Source organism: Zootoca vivipara, chromosome 3 (assembly GCF_963506605.1).
Source record: "Zootoca vivipara chromosome 3, rZooViv1.1, whole genome shotgun sequence".
In the NCBI taxonomy this organism is placed as follows: Eukaryota; Metazoa; Chordata; class Lepidosauria; order Squamata; family Lacertidae; genus Zootoca; species Zootoca vivipara.
The window spans coordinates 73633713-73650227 of NC_083278.1; the positions used below are offsets into that span (position 1 = coordinate 73633713).

At 39.7% G+C, this 16515-nt stretch overlaps 1 protein-coding gene across 5 annotated transcripts in view; it reads right to left on the bottom strand.

The window, feature by feature from the left end:
- SIPA1L2 (signal induced proliferation associated 1 like 2) overlaps positions 1-16515 on the bottom strand; it is an 84284-nt gene that overhangs the window by 9705 nt on the left and 58064 nt on the right. For 3 of the 5 annotated variants that reach the window (XM_035108446.2, XM_060272852.1, XM_035108448.2), the window contains 6 exons: positions 16066-16216; positions 14067-14286; positions 11919-12050; positions 7879-7932; positions 6874-6991; positions 1675-1756 (listed from right to left, as the gene is read on the bottom strand). In XM_035108446.2, the coding sequence (XP_034964337.1) occupies positions 1675-1756; positions 6874-6991; positions 7879-7932; positions 11919-12050; positions 14067-14286; positions 16066-16216 (757 nt within the window). The remainder of the gene's footprint in view (positions 1-1674; positions 1757-6873; positions 6992-7878; positions 7933-11918; positions 12051-14066; positions 14287-16065; positions 16217-16515) is intronic. The other 2 variants (XM_035108447.2, XM_035108449.2) reach the window with 1 other exon arrangement.

The following is a 16515-nucleotide window of genomic DNA, read 5'->3' on the forward strand; positions in this document are numbered from 1 at the left end:
TGAGAGGCTATTAAAGTCACATCTATACATTTAAAACATACCCCCCCCCCCAATTGTGGGCACTGTAGTTTACTCCTCACAAAACTATATGATTCCCTGTTCCCTTAAACTACAGTTCCCAGTATTTTGGGGGGAAAGCCATGCATTTTAAATGTATGATGTAGATATGACCTAACCACCATAGTCAAGAAGAAATAGCTGTTTGGAAACCCTGACACAAAAAATGCTCTTGGGCTAAAGCTAGATAAAATCGACCAGTTCACAGTTTTGTACCCAGTTGTGTCAGAGCTGGGCTTGAATGAAATGTTTGTGTGGGTATGATTTTTAGACTAAAAAGAGCACAAAAAACCAAACCCTTTTCTAGCTTAATGTCCCATAGTGTCTCCTCACGTGCTTTTCAGGCGGATGGCTACCAGATGTACGTAAGTGGTGAGGTAGCACTCCCATCCATGCACCACTTATTTTCCAGGAAACCCCCAACCCCAGACACCCAGATTCTCTTTTACTCCCTCATGTAAGAGGGGGTGAGATCCAGCTTTAATCAAGGGGCTATACTGCTGCCACATGTAATGTGAACCTTAGATTTGAGGATAGGTTGCTCAATTTAAAAAGTTTTCTAAACGTAAGTGCTTCCTTTCAGAGAACTTCTGCAAAAGCAGCCATATGCTACTTCTTTAGATGTTATGAAATAATTCCTTGCAGATGTTTGCAAAATATATTTTTTTAAAGCAAGTCTTACATAAGAAGGCAACTGCAAAGAAGTCAAAGTAGTATTGGACCTCCTGTAATATTTGAAAGCAATCCAATTTGTCATTTGTGTGGTAAACAACGCATGTTGGAGCATTTCTCCCTTAATTCTGCTATCATAATAGAAGAATTCATGAAGAAAAATGGGGATGTTGTCAAAGGATATGCAAAGGAAAATTCCTATTTCTGAGTATGCAGTTGGAAAAAAAGTAGAATTCTTATCGTTATTAAAACCTATGATTTAAACAAAGTTGACACACCTATTTTTCTTACAGAAAATAGCTGTGAACTAAAAAAGAAAAAAGGGGGCCCACACATTTGTAGATCTGAAAATGCAGCCTGTATTACTTACCTTTACTATACCGTGTTAAACATGGGTCAAATATTAGCTTATCTATCACTTAGTATAATTTATCATCCAGGTTATAGGGAATCCAAACTAGAGAATAGGAAGTGCTACCCAAGCTAATTATGCCAGAAATATTGAATCTAGCCCTGAGGAAGCAACTAGATTAGCCAGGAGACTAATTGGACTTTCTACATTTTTATAGGCTAAATATAGGGAGGTTTTTAATGCTTGATGTTTCCATTATGTTTTAAGATATGCTGTAAGCAGCCCAGAGTAGCTGGGGAAACCCAGTCAGGTGGGCAGGGTATAAATATTATTATTATTATTATTATTATTATTATTATTATTATTATTATTAAATACAGCTGCTGGGATTCTTGATTTGGGTTTGGGGCTAGATTGCTCAAAAACATTTTTAAGGCCTTTTCTCAAAATTTGATCCACAGGGATTGGGGACACGCAGAGCAGATTTTGGGAGGTGTACAGGGGAAGGAGAGAAAGGGAAAGTCCCACTGTGTGAGCTGCTTACATAGTGTTAGATAAATGCAATGACATTTTATTCTGCTAAACATTTTTACCTTCCGAAGATCAGTTTGCAACTGCCGGAGGATCACTTCCAGCTGGTTTACTTTTCCAGTCAATGTAGTAGGGCTATCCTCCCTACAAAATTAAATTGCACTTAGTTTTGAATTTTTTCAAGATGTCCGACCAACTCCCAAGTAAAATAGTCCCCCGTGCAGATGACAATGAATAACGGTTGTAATCAGTGCAAAAAGCACATATAAAAGTTTGTTCAAGTTCAAGCCCACTGAAGACTGACACAATCTCCTAAACTGAGGTCAAACACCAACAGATACGACTATGGTATCAGGAGGAGTCTTGGCTGAGCAACAGGCAAGCCGGGAGAAAAATGCTTTGGAGGCTGGAGTGATTAGCTGGCAAATGGGGAGAGGCATAAGGATGCAGGCTACACTTTGCCATACCCATGGCTGGTTAGGTGAGTGGAAGGAGGGTGGAGGAACTTGGGGGCCTAGTGAACTGCCCTGCCGAGCCCCTGAAATGCTTGAGCACTGACACAGACTCTAACTCCCCAGAGAGTTGGGTCAGTCTTGGGAGGAAAGATCAATATGTCCCCCCCCCTTTTGCATGCAGGAAGGAGAGAGGTAAAGCTGCCACACAAGAAACTGTGTGGTATTCACTAGATACCAAAGTGCTTTTGAGTGGATCCACAAATATTGGGGGAATGTCTAAAACCCTAATCCAGGGAGGCTGCCTAAATGACCAGGGAGATGTATCTCTAACACTGTTGAGGTTAACTATTAGAGTGTACTGCAATACTTAATCCCTAATGAAAGTCATGATCTGAACATCCCAGTGACTGTGGCTGTTTTTGTTTCCCTGCCCACGGAAGCCTGACACATTAACAGAAAAAGTGCAGTCAGATGAAATACAAGACAGAGTGCCGATATCTGCAAGTAAAATAGGAGGCAAAAAAAAAAAATGTTCATTGTTCTTGACAAAATCAACAAAAGCAGGTAATGCTACAGGTTGAAAAAATTCTCTTAAAACGGTTCAGAAAACAACTGTCATCATGAATTTTCTTGCTTCTAAAGGAAGGAAAATGAGATTCCAGCACACTGGTTCTCATTGAATTATTATGCAAATATGTCAAGTTGTATTACAACACTGCTAGCTAAAAAAATAAAATAAAGATATCAAGAAAAGTGGCATCTTATTTAAGATAAAGACTTTGTTTCGATGCCTCTTTCCACATTTTGAAACTGAAAATCTAAATACACACTTCAAAACTTTAGTAAATACAATTCTCATCTTAGTAGTGGGTGGCACAGTAGGGCAGCACCTCTTACCTGATCTCCCTCTGGCCAAGTCACTGCTGCATTCTGGATAGAGTTTTATATTGCTATAGATGCTGAGATATATTGATCTGAAATGTTTTTAGTGCCAGTATTGGAACTAGGGCTGTGCTGTTTATATCGGATAAGATTTGAATCTTTTTTTTTAAAAAAAATGGGGCTACAATATTGTATTTTAAATGACAGCTAAACAACTATTAAAATAAAATAGCTGCTTCATATATATGGCTTCTCCTGCAGTAAGAGGTGTGTGTTGTTTGTTTTGGTGACAGCCAGAACGCTCCAGTAATATCTGAGGCAGCTCCTGGTCTTTTAAAAAAGCTGACAGATATTGGGAAAGGTATGAGAGCTGATTAGAATTTTAACAGACTTCAAATGAACAATATGATAAATTTAAAATATGGATTCTATTAATTCTAATGCAGCAAATCTTTGGCAATCTTTCTTATAATCTTAATGCAGCAGTCAGAAAAATACAGTAGTTGTGGCAACTCATGAGGCAGGGAGGATCACTGAACAGTGATATAATGAGCCAAATTACCATTGCATGCAAGCTCCCTTTGGATTTTTATTCCTCTAGGGCAACTGGATTGTGGGGTTACATTGTTTGTCTTGTCGTTTACTATTAAAATGCCTAAGCTACACTAAGGTTGAATGCAACTGGGCAGTGAACTTCTCCACCATTGCTCCCACTGACTTCCCTCTTCCCTCTACCAGAAATCTGAAACTTCAGAAATGTAAAGTCCCCCACAAACCTTAATTTTTGTGTCAAGTGATTATTTTATGCTCTATTCTACTAAATGCCTAGAGTTTTTAGTAGTGAAATGTTGTACAATTGAACTGCAAAGTTGAAATGTAATTTAAGGCAGTGCTCAAATGATGGGGTAAGATAATTAGAGGGGGCTTAATAAAATCCATGAGCCCTCCCCCAGAGATGGGAAATGTGTGGTCCTCCAAAACCTTTTGGATTGGAACTCCCATCATCCCTAACCATTAGCCATGCTCACTGGCACTGACAGAATCTAAAGTCATGTTCCCCATCCCTGCCCTACCCGATGATCCCTGCCACTTTTAGACTCTCCCATTACAACCCATAAGATACTGCCTCTGTTCCTACATGGATCTGTACAAATTATTCATACAAAATACATTCTATTATAGAAACAGTTAACAGGTCAAGAATTACAATCGTCTGCTCCTCAAATGCACTGGAATTGGAGGGTTGTGTCTACATTTTTATAAGGCGTTTTTAATGCCTGTTTTAATTTTTATTTATTAAAGCATTTCTTATAAGGTGTACATAAAAGCAATCCACACAAAAATGGGATAATAAAAATGTATCATAAAATTGAGCACTACCTCAAAATGCATGCTGGAACAAGGAAGTATTAGGCATGTACCTGAAGTTTAGCAAATGAAGGTGCCGGTCTAATCTCAGCTGGAAGGGATTTCCAGAGGTTAGGGCCCACTACACTGAACACATGGCTTCTAGCAGTTATGAGCCATGCATCTGAGCCATGGGACTCCCCCAAAGATCACTGATTGGACTGGGATATAGGAGATCAGACAGTCCTTAATATATCCTAGACCCAGGTTGTTAAGGGCCTTGTAAATTAATACAGTACAAGAAACTTGAACCTGGCCTGGCAATATGTGGGCAGCCAGTGCAAGCTTTTCAGAACTGAAGTTATGTGCTGGTAGTAGTCTGTACCTACCAACAGTCTAGCCACAGAAATTTGAATTAGCTGGATGGAGCTTCTGAACCAGGCACAAGGGCAGCCCAACGCCCTTGGTTACCAATGCATGAATCATTGTAGTCAGGCTCTCCCTGTCCAAGAATGGCTGCAGCTGGCACACTAGCCAAATCTGGTAAAAGGCACCTTATCCACTAAAAGTACCTGAACCTCAAGTGACAAAGTTAGATCCAGGAGCACCTCCAAACTACACACCTTTTTTGTTTTTTATTATTTATTTGTTTTATTGACAGCAAAAGTTGTATTATTATTATTATTGAATTAAATTTATATATACATGAGTTTAATAACAACACTAGGCTATTGGACTCAGTGGATCTCCCTACAGTGATAAAGGACTGGAGAGGAGCCAAGTGGGAGACATTAAGCAATCATAAATGAACCCCCTTGAACCGACTCCTCTTGAGCCATGCCTTCTACTCCCCACACTCTCCCTCCAACCCTCTTCACCCTATTTCCTTCCCACACACATCCTCAAGCACCTCCTGCCACAATACACAACCACTCTAGGCTCTTACAAGAATCTCAACACCAGCAATAATAATTAGACAGATGCTAATTAATTTGCTTAAGCAACCACACTGCTCTTACCTGGGAAACAACCAAACTCCCCCCACATCCCGCCTCTCACTCATGGGTACCAAACACACAGGACTGAGTGAGTTTCACACCCTGACCAGTCCTGGGATCACTAACATACAAAAGAATGGGCAGAAAAGCAATACAAACAATAGTAACTCAGCACCATACCATTAATTTTTGCAGAGACTGAAACACACACAACAAAAAATTAAAAAGGGTGGCTCCTTTTCACCAACCCCAAAGTGACAGCAGCAGCTATTTTATAAAAATCCTTAGACTAGCAAGGCCCTCCCACAAAACTCTTAGTAGCAAGAAACACACTAGCAGAAAACAAATCCAGCCAGCCATTTCCCAACTATCCTGCCAACAACCAGAGCTCCAAGTCCAACTGGTAAGGACTCAAGAAACACAGGGGCTGGGGAAGCCATACAATATATCTATCCACACACACACACACACACGTACGTCTGTTGTCTCAGTTCTGTGCTCCTTACCAGGAGATGTTAGTGCAGGGATGAGGAACCTCCAGCCCACAAGGCCATTTCCCCCAAACCATGCTGACCTGTCAAGCAGCTGGTTTCACTTATGACATCAACTGATGGCTAGGACTCATTTCTGCAATGTTGCAGGTGCTTGTCCCCAGCAGGAAACAGGTGACTGCAGCCAAAGCAGCAGAATTCTACTTCTACTTAACAGCTGACAGGCAGAAGTTAAATCCTGCTCAGTTTCTCTCTTGGGAATAGGCACACACAGCTAAAGAAAGCAGCAGTGAAAAAACAGGTCTGCTTGCTTTGATAGCAGGTGCATTATCCCTGTGAACAGTTGTGTGCCACAAAAGCAAAAAGACCTGATTTTTTTATTTTATTTTTTAAATAATTTTTATTAAGAGTTTTCTTGGTTTATAAGGATATGTGCAATGTTTTTTTATTGCTTTGCTAAGTGAAGTCACACCTCCCAAGGGGAGGGGGGGGAAGAACCTCTTAGGGAAGGCTGAACCTGCAAAAGGGATTCTTCCCCCCCCTTTCCCTGTCAGATGCATAGCTGCCAAGTTTTCCCTTTTCTCGCGAGGAAGCCTATTCAGCATAAGGGAATTTCCCTTAAAAAAGGGGAGAACTTAGCAGCTATGGTCAGATGTGTGCTGAGATTAACGACTTCTCACTTTTGCCTGGCAGGCAGAGAAGAGACCTTTTATATACATGTTTCCTTCTCTCCCCTTTCTGATTCTAGGCTTGCAACTCCTTCTCAGCCTTCCCCAAGTATTTTTCCCACCTCTTTTGTTTTTGTTTTTATCATTTTAGCCGATGGGGAGCCTATGACTTCAGAATCTGAAATGAGGTGAGACTCAACCTCTGAGCTGAAGCACAATATCTATCTCAGGTACTGAGCTAAGACAATCCCCTGTCCAAGTCCTTGAAGATGTTCCAAGCCAAATACCCCCACCCCAACCCCCCAACCCTGTTTATAACCCTATCTATCATTCTGCCTCTCTATTCATTCCAGGAGGAATGTTTTCAGGAATTTGTTCAATCATGTTTCCCCTCAAAGAAAAGAGGCAAGGTTTACATACCCAGTAGTGTCAATGAAGTCCTTTCCATTTGTTGGACTTGCGCCCAAGGCTTGATTACTCTCCAGGCTTTGCACATGCTGCATGTCATTCAAGGTGCAAAAAGATGAAACCCTTTGATCTGGAAGGGCAAATAAATAAATAAACATCTAAAATGAAATGACTGTATAAAAATACTCTCAGCTTAAACAACTGGTGTTCTTTTATCCAATTCAGCTACAGCCAAGAAACAAGTGTATATATTACAGGGAACCACCCACCCACCCCTGAATTTCCAGCATCTGATAGCAAGACCACTATAGCCTCAGCTTTGCATATATCAACAAAACAAGACAGATTTGTTTTCACTAAGGTATTTTGACAGAAATGTACAGAAAATCTGAGACCAAGACCAATTTCAAGCAAACTAATAGCAAATGCAGGCACTTAATGGGACAGAGGAAGATACATAATTCCATAAAGTTATGGAATGCAGTATAGCAAGGCACAGTTATTCTTCCTGAACAGAATAATATGCAAATGCTACCATTATGACCATCGCCATACATTTACCAATCTTCCACATATAATGTCAGCTACTTCCTTTTAGGATTCTGGAATAAAATCTTTACCCTAGGACTTGCAGAATACATGCTTGCCTTGTTTGGGAACAGAGTTTCTTTACTGAAGGACATGCAGTGTGGCATATAAAAATATACCCAGTTCTAAAAGAAAAAGAGTATGCCACACACAAACTGGTATAGAACGTGAGTAAATCACGCTTTGAGGGTTTTTTCCCCATGCAAACGGTTTATGCTGCAACAACAGAGATCTTTCATTTATATATAGACTGTACTCGGATTTCTCTAGTCCATGACTTCTGCTGGCCCTGACAATAACATGCCTTCCCCTCACATCTCACAAAGGCCCAATGCTTGCATATAATCATGCAACCGTGCAAACGTATAAAAGCATAAAGATAGTTTGTTTAGAAAACATAAGATTCAGCAGCCAACCCCAGACCATCACCTAGAAACGGAGTGTGATGACAGACTGGCCCAAGTTCTTCGTCAGAGTCAAAATCTGAAATAAGATTTAGAATGCTCCTATGAACAACAGAGTCCACCGAGCTAACTTTGGAATAATATAGTTGCAATCCTTATGAGACACAATAGTTATGGAATATTACTTAACATCAACTCATGTTAACTCTTACTGTGGGATCTTTCCTGATTTTCTCAAAACAGTAATTTTCCTCATCAACTCACCCCACTGCTACATGTGCTAAGTCAAAAAAATGATTTTACTTTTTAGTAATAATGGCAGCATATTAGCCATCAGGATTCCCTCTTTCCAAAAGACAAACTATCCATATTCGTTACTATGCCCTATAACATTATGGGACAAAAATAAAATTGCAGCTTGAGGCCTAGTTATCACTTTCCCTTTTCATGTCAATCTTTTAATTATGAAATAAAAGTAAATATTTGAATCTTTTCCTAAAAATGTTCCCTAGCAGATGATGGGAAATGACAGAGGAGACACAGCAGTTCATAAACATATGTAAAATTTGAATGCTAGACTGTCTATTTCTTTCATTTTCTTGGCAAGATAGCATGATGCATGGCAACCTTCAGATATGCTTGACTGTAAATGCAATTTTGCCAGGCTGCATGTAAAATACTGTATATTTTTAGTATATGCTTTCTATTTCCTCTAGAGACTTTTTGAATAGTAGATGTCCAGTGTCAAGGACTGTTGTGCTAGCAGCCAACCTTTAATACTTTTGTTTGATCTACAAAGGGGAAAAGTATAAAAATACAAACAGATGATACATCTGCAGACTATCACTGGCACAACCAGAAGTAGCAAAAGTTAATACTATAGAAGAAATGAGCAAAGGGTGATATTAAATTCTGGAGATATTAAATTTTGGAAAGATTGATTAAAAAATGTTAGACAGGGCAGTCAGCAGGGCTCTTCATATGTTCTTAACATGGCCAAAATACAAACATCTTTCTCAGAGTGTCTCAAGGCCTAAAAATGTCAGATACAGAGAAGAACAAGGAACATAATAACTTTTTGACTTGCAATCTTGCAAATTTCCTCTGAAGAAATGAATACTGGCTGCTGCTGAAGACAGAATACAATTACTGATGTTATGGCTTTTTAAATGTAATAGCTTATCCAAGAAGAAAGAGCTATTGCGGATGGATTCCATCTCTGACAAAGGCAATACAGATCTAAGATGTTCATTCTGTCTCTCTCAAAGAGAATGAAATCATGGGAACGCATAACGTAACAGGAATCTGAAATCCAGAAGGGAACTGAATGAACCAGCATTAGACATGAACAATGATCCTTCTGATTAACGACATGTACACCAGGCCCTTGGATCCTGTTTGTGAGCAGAGACCTCTATTCTGTCCTTCAGCATATAAATACAGATCTGAATTATGCCAGTCATTTTTTAAAAAGTATGGTATTAACAGATACCTTTGTTATACCTAGAACAGGAATACTGATTCTGCAAAGAAATATAACTGCTGAAAAGAGTAGTCAGCTACACAAGCAGAAATGTGCTGATCACTGTTACAAACTGGAAGAAGCAAAGAATGAAAATTTATGCGAAGACATTTGAAGGTCTACAAAATAAAAGTTCAGAAACCAGCCGTTATATCACATTTATATCAATCATTATAAAGGTTAGCTTCAAGTTAATTGAAGTACACCTATAGTGTCAAACTGTTTTGGCTAACATGCTCTGTAAAATTTAGTCCTAACTTTGACTTTATGTTTTTATTAATGCAGTGCTCTAACAATGTAACATCCTGTTCTTAAACATGTATTCTGGCACAGTTTTAATGCTTTGCTAGGATAACAGGTCTTCTGATGTTGAGGTGGCAACCATAAACCAGAGCTATTGTGAAGTAGTGAATAGTGTGAACCTTTGAAAATCTGGGTTCCAATCCCTGCTCAATCACAACACTTATTGAGGAACATTGGGCTAGTCACAATCTCTGACAACCTAACCACCACCAACCCTCCAGCGGGTTCCTTGTAGAGAGAAGATTGGGAGAAAACCTTTGTATACTGCCCTGAGGTCCTTTGAAGATGGAAGTGTTAAAAAGTTCAAACAAAGAAAAAGCATGTGTTCCATACGCATGATGATTTGGAATCCGGCTTTCAATAGTATACATCCTTTAACAATCAGCCATATTATTCTTATTCTTTAAAAAAGATACATCTATTTTCTCTCCTCAGGTTCTTTTTACTAAAGCTATTCATTCATAATTGTTTTTAATGTTTACACTACAATCCTAAACATACTATCAGAGCAATCCTTTGCATGTTTACTGACTGTTCAGTCCGTATTTACTCACTTGTAACTATGTATAAGATTGCAGTCTTAGCTACGTTGAAGCTCAAACAGATTTCCAAACACACTATGAAACACAGTAGAATTCTTTAATTTCCATTACTGTATGTGCTAAATTGCACAGGTTTATTTATGGTATTGCAACCATGAAAACCAGCAGCGACAATAACTACAGTTGTCTGAAGAAATCAGAAAAGCCTTTTATATCCAACATTTTGAATATGAATAAAATAAGGGCTGGAGAAATCCAGATTCAAATCTCCACTCAGCTTTGAACCTCACTCAGCGTGGGGGAGTACCTTTGGGCCAATCACTGTCTCTCACTCTAATCTATTTTGCATAGTTGTTATGAGGATAAAATGGAGGATTGGGGGGGGGGGAGAAAAGGAAGTCCTCTTGCATGAGCTGAGCTCCACTTGTTCAAATAACTCCACCAAGTTTGGCAATTCCCCTGACACCCAATTGTAGTTTCCCATGCTACAGTCTACAACATTTGGGAGGGTCTACCAAACTTCTGAAAAGATTCTGGACGTGGCAGGGGTTGAAGGAAGCAACACTGTGGCAGAAAAGTTTTTATGTAAATAACCTTGATGGGGCTACACTCCCTCTGAATGAGTGGATACATAGCTTGGGGGTACTCTTGGATCCTTTGCTGTTACTTCAAGCTCAGGTGGCCTCAGTGGCACAGAGTGCCTTCCATCACCTTTGGGTGGTGGCCCAGCTGCACCCTTATCAGGACAGGGACCAGTGCTTTTTTCAGGGGTACTCAAGAGTACGGAGCACCGGCACCTCTTTTGCTGTTGTTATAAAGTGTGGCACTTACTGTAACAACTTCATGTTGAGTACTGGCACCTATTTTTCTAGAAAAAAAGCACGGATAGGGACAGCCGAACTTATGTCATCTATGCTTTGGTAACCTCTAGGTTAGATTACTGCATTATGCAGGCCTGCCTCTGTCGGCAGTTCGGAAAATTCAGCTAGTACAGAATTCAGTGGCCAGGTTGCTCACCGGAGCAAGACTGTTTGAGTATATTACATCAATCCTGCTCTGACTGCACTTGATAACAAATAGTTTCTGGGCCCAATTCAAAGTGATGGCTTTGACTTATAAAGCCTTAAACGGTTCACAATACCTCAAGGACTACCTCTCTCCATATGAACCGACCCAGACCCTGAAATCATCCTCTGAGGCCCTTCTTGTGGGCTTCCTTCACAAAAGGTTTAGAGGGTAGCAACATGAGATGAGCCTTTTTTTTGTAGTGGCTCCCTGCTTGTGGAATGCTCTCCCAAGGGAGGTTTGGCTGGCGCCTTCATTTTACACATTTAGGCGCCAGGCGAAATTTGTTCCTCTTTAGCCAGGACGTCATCTGATTCTTAAGATATTTATAATATGAACTAGTGGCTATGTGTAGAACTGCCCTAAGAAAACTCGGTAATTAAGGATGTCAGCATATGCTGTTCTCTTTCTGGCTCTCCTTATGCCACCTTTGGTCTTTGTTGGTCCACCAACAAAGTTCTTGGGGCTCACCTATCAACTGGAACTGACTGATCGTTGAATGTCAAAAAACGGATAAGTCAAGAGTACATGTGCAGGACTGCCAATAACTAGGGGCAATGAATGTTACAACAAGCATTGGACTTTAATTTCTACTAATTACATGTGCAGTGGTTGCATAAATTCTTACAGTACCTTCAAATGCTTGTGCAGCATCTACAAGGTGAGACCAGTCTAATCCTGTTGCTGTATCTGGAAGGGGCATCAACCCAGGATCATTGAATCTTGATTTGTCAGATAAAGACCCGTCTGAGAACCAAAACTCATCTAAATTAAGAAGCAGAATCAGAAGCCATCTTCAGGACCATTTTTAACAACTTAGAAAAGGAACAATTACAATATTTAAAATGTTTTATTTTTTATGGACTGTGTATATGCCATAGTATTTTATAGTTTTTAATTAGGTCATCATAAATGTTATGCTTTTAACACAATGTGAACTACTTTGGGGGTGTCTGACCTGAAAACAGGGCTATGACTGGTCCAAAACCAGAAAATATCTACACACACTATCAGACCATTGATACGCTACAATGTGTATTTAGCTAATGGTTACCACTCTAAAATACATGTTTTTTCATTTATGAATCACTTTCCATTGTATATTTCAAAGTGATCAATTAAAACATACAAAAACAATTTCAAATCCAACACAGATACCGACTGGGACAAAAATTGCCACTCTTAAAAGGCTTCTTGAAAAAGGAAGGCTTTCAACAGGCACCAGAACTACAACAGAGATGGAACTTGTTTGATACCTAACAGGAAGGAGTTTGAACAGCTAAGTGGCAGCAGCCTAATTCTTACATAAGACTGAACAAGTTTCCTAGCGATTGGTTGGATATGAATGAGACAATATTTTAGTTTATGCTGTTTGTTTTAAAATCTTGTTTGGAAAACCTTACTTCTAGCTCTCATCCCTCCAAATAGCAATCCCAGCTTTGATGCCCAACCCTAACCATAGGAGCAAACTCCTAGGGGCCGAGGTCCCTTCAGCTCCAATAAAATATTTGAGGGTGCCAGAGGGGGGCAAAGTTGATGGGCATTGCCATTAAAACAGCGTGCATGCACTGTGTTGTGTGATCAATTATGTGGGGCAGGGCTTACTTGCTCCCCCCCCTCAATATTTTATTTAACTTGTCACCTCTGACCCAAACTGTATTTTTTCACAAACTCATCTGCTTACTGGTCCTGATCTCTAACAATGGTAAAAGATTGAGTGGGCATTATTTGGGTGGGCATTATTTGCTGCTCAAGTTCCTTGGTTCAAGTTCCACCCTCTGACTATATATAAGGGTCTGGTGACTTCTGTTTCAGAGTATCTGAAGAAGTGTGCATGCACATGAAAGCTCATACCAATGAGAAACTTAGTTGGTCTCTAAGGTGCTACTGGAAGGAATTTTTTATTTGGTTTTGGTGTGAGAGAAGCTGCCCCAGTTTCAGGAGATGTGAGAGAGCCAAGGTTTGTTGCCCCACTCTGGGTGTTGCAAGGTCTTCTGAATGGAAGATTTGCCCTTCTGGTGTTGGGAGATGTAGATTTTTGTCTTACCGCTGTGCTCCCTGTGGAGATAAACTTCCCTGGTGCTGATGGCAGTGATCTCAGCCTGGACCAGGTACCGCGTGTGCTCCTTGCCCTACCCTTGATTGAATTAACCACGGGTATGGGGGTTATGTCTGAACCAGCATAATTTATTTCTTAACTAGCCTCTTAAACATGGATTGCAAACAAGATTCAAACCTGGGATTTTAATCCTGTTTATGATAGGAATCTCAGTTACTGTTAGACATGATTAAGATTCATGGTATATTTTTCAAGCCGTATTCCATGCTCCCCTATTAGATGATTTGATTAGCAGAAAAGCACAATACATTGTAATTCCCCCACAGATAACAGAATTAAGAATAAAGATGACAGGCTGAATAGAGGAGCAGAAAGAAGTATCAAAGCAATAATATGAAAACAGTCTGAGTGAAACCACCTGACCACCCTTGCCATCCTTTGTAGTTGAAACTGCTGCAAGGGACTGGGCAAGGAGGCCCCTTCCCAGAGGGATTTTGTCAACTGGCATTGGACTGGTGTTCATACACAATGCCCCAAGTTCAATCTCTGCCAACTTAAGGTAGGGCTGGGAAAGGAACCCGGAGAGCTGATCCCAGGTGAACTGCTCCTGGTCAGTACTGAACTAGAGGAACTAATGATTCAATTTGGTTCCTACATTCTGTTTAGAAGATCTGCCTTCAATTGCACAGTATCAAATGAGACAGTGTTTAACACACACTTACGTCGTAGGCGTCCAGTACCAGTGGTTAAGCTTGTTCTAGGAGGTAAGGTGCTGTGATATGGTGGTGTAGTACTGAACAAAATATCATTTGGCAAAGCTTGGTCTAGCATTGAGCTCCGCGAGCTAGCATATGAAGATCCTCTCCGATTGCTACATATGCTCTCATCAGAAAGAGTGCGGTATAGCGTCCTCCTTGGAGATAGGTTCCCGTAAAATGAAAACTATGTTTTTTCAAAAATATAAATTAGAAAATATGTTCCAACATTATTATTAATTTATTCATTTATATACTGTTTAATTGGTTAGGTGGTGTCTAATGATTGCCCTAATAATTCATTCTGTAGATAAGCCTTACCCACTATAGTACACTAACATGAATTTAGTGTCTTTGTACTAGTAACAGAATATTAGCTATATCAATCATTTGGGGTCACCTGGCATTTTAGCAAAGTTACTGGATAATTATATTTTCTTCTGACATAAAAGCATTCATCATAATGAATTATTACTTACTGAAATGTTGTATTAACTCCTGAGTAATAAATGAAACCTCTAGCTCTATGAGGGTAATAGTTGCAAAAATTCTTTGAAATCCATTTAAAACTGTTAAGGCGTAGTCTTGATTTAAAGACTGTTCTAATATCTAATCCAAGTTATTAGTTATATATAGACTCCAAAATATAACTCTGATTAAACCAATTATCTTCTACTTCTCATTTGCAGAAAGTCCCTTGATCCATTGCAGGGGGGTACCTCTGATGGAAGGAGGTGGCAATTTTCACTGATTCCCCTTTCCTTTATGCCAGGATTGGGGAAGCTTTCTAGCCCTGTGGGCCAGATTGTTATGTTCTGTACACCCCTTGCTGCCTACGTTTGACAGGTGAGTGGAACCAAACACCTGATAGCAGAATCATGGCAGGTGAAATCCCAAAGCTGGGAAATTCTGGGAATGGAAGCGTACAGCCAAACTGAGCAAGATTCAACCCCACCCTCCTGTTTATCAGATGATGTCACGAGTGACGTAAGCTAATAGGTAGAAGGGTATGTTTTGGATAAAATGACTTCACAGGCTGGAGGTTCCCTACCTCTGCTTTAGGACATCAACCAAGTTCTCTTAAACCCATTTCAGGTATTACTTAACCAGTATGATCACTACACAATATGGAAAGTGGATTATTGGAAATGGTTCCCATGTGGTTCAGGCTTACTTCCCTCACCTTCCCCCTCAGGTGTATATGTGTGTGTGTGTGTATGAAAATAAATAATACAGTGACAAAATAAAAACCATAGTTTTATTTTAGCTGCAGTACTGTCACTAAAGTTATATCTAAAAGAATTTGTGTCGCTTTACCTTTCCCAGGGCAACCTAAAGCAGCTTACAACCAACCAAACAATAGATATTTCATGATAGCCACTAAGCTTATTTTCTGGATAACTCTCAAACCTTTCCAGAAATGCCAGTTGAATCCTCTATACTTAAAACACACTTCAAAGAATGTGTTAAAAATGTTGTGCAAGTTACAGCAGCCTAGCTCATCCATACCTTTAACCATAGTCCAAATGTGCAAGTTCAACATCAGTATTTTCAGAAAATTCCATCCCAAATGAGAATCTATACTTAGCAACTTAAAAAGCAGGGGTGGCTAACCTGTGGACCTTGAAATGTTGCTGGACTACAACTCCCATCATCCCTAACCATTGGCCATGCTGGCTGGAGCTGATGGGAGTTGGAGTCTCAGGGCAGCCATTTGGAGTCTCAGGGCAGCCATCCCTGCCTTAAAGTGAAGAGCTTTCAGGTTAAATATACCAAACCGCCTGACTATAATCATACCAGGCTTCATATTTGTGAGAATCCTTATTATTAATCATAGTATTACAAGCTCTATACTCTCTCTCATTTACAACTCTTTTTAGAACTAACTCCATCAAGCAGTGCTCCCACCACCATAACTGCTTCTAACGGTTACACAGAGACAAAGAAAAAAGTAACAGCAGCTAACCTTTCTTCTGCCTTCCTCCACAGAGATGTTGTCTGGCATCATCAACTTCAAAAACTCTTCTTTTGATAAGACTCGCTGACTTTCAGAAACTGTATTCCTTACAGAGGCCTGAAGCTGACTTGACGATAGGCCCTCAACATCACTATACATTCTGTAGAAACAATTTGTTCTTTACAATTAGAGGGAATGTTGCAAAGTTGTTAACTCTCTAAAATGATGCTCAAAACTGACGTTAAAACCACAGTAACAGTATCTAGTACATCAGTCATTATAAGTTCCAATAAAGTTTTTTTTTTAAAGTTGGGTTCCAACATGGAGGAGAAAACACACAACCCAATTCCTTTTTGTTCATGGATCATTATTAAATAAAAAATAACAAAGCACACATTCATGTTGAGTACAGGTTAGGTTACTAGTAATAAAGCACGACATTCCTTATACATTTGTATG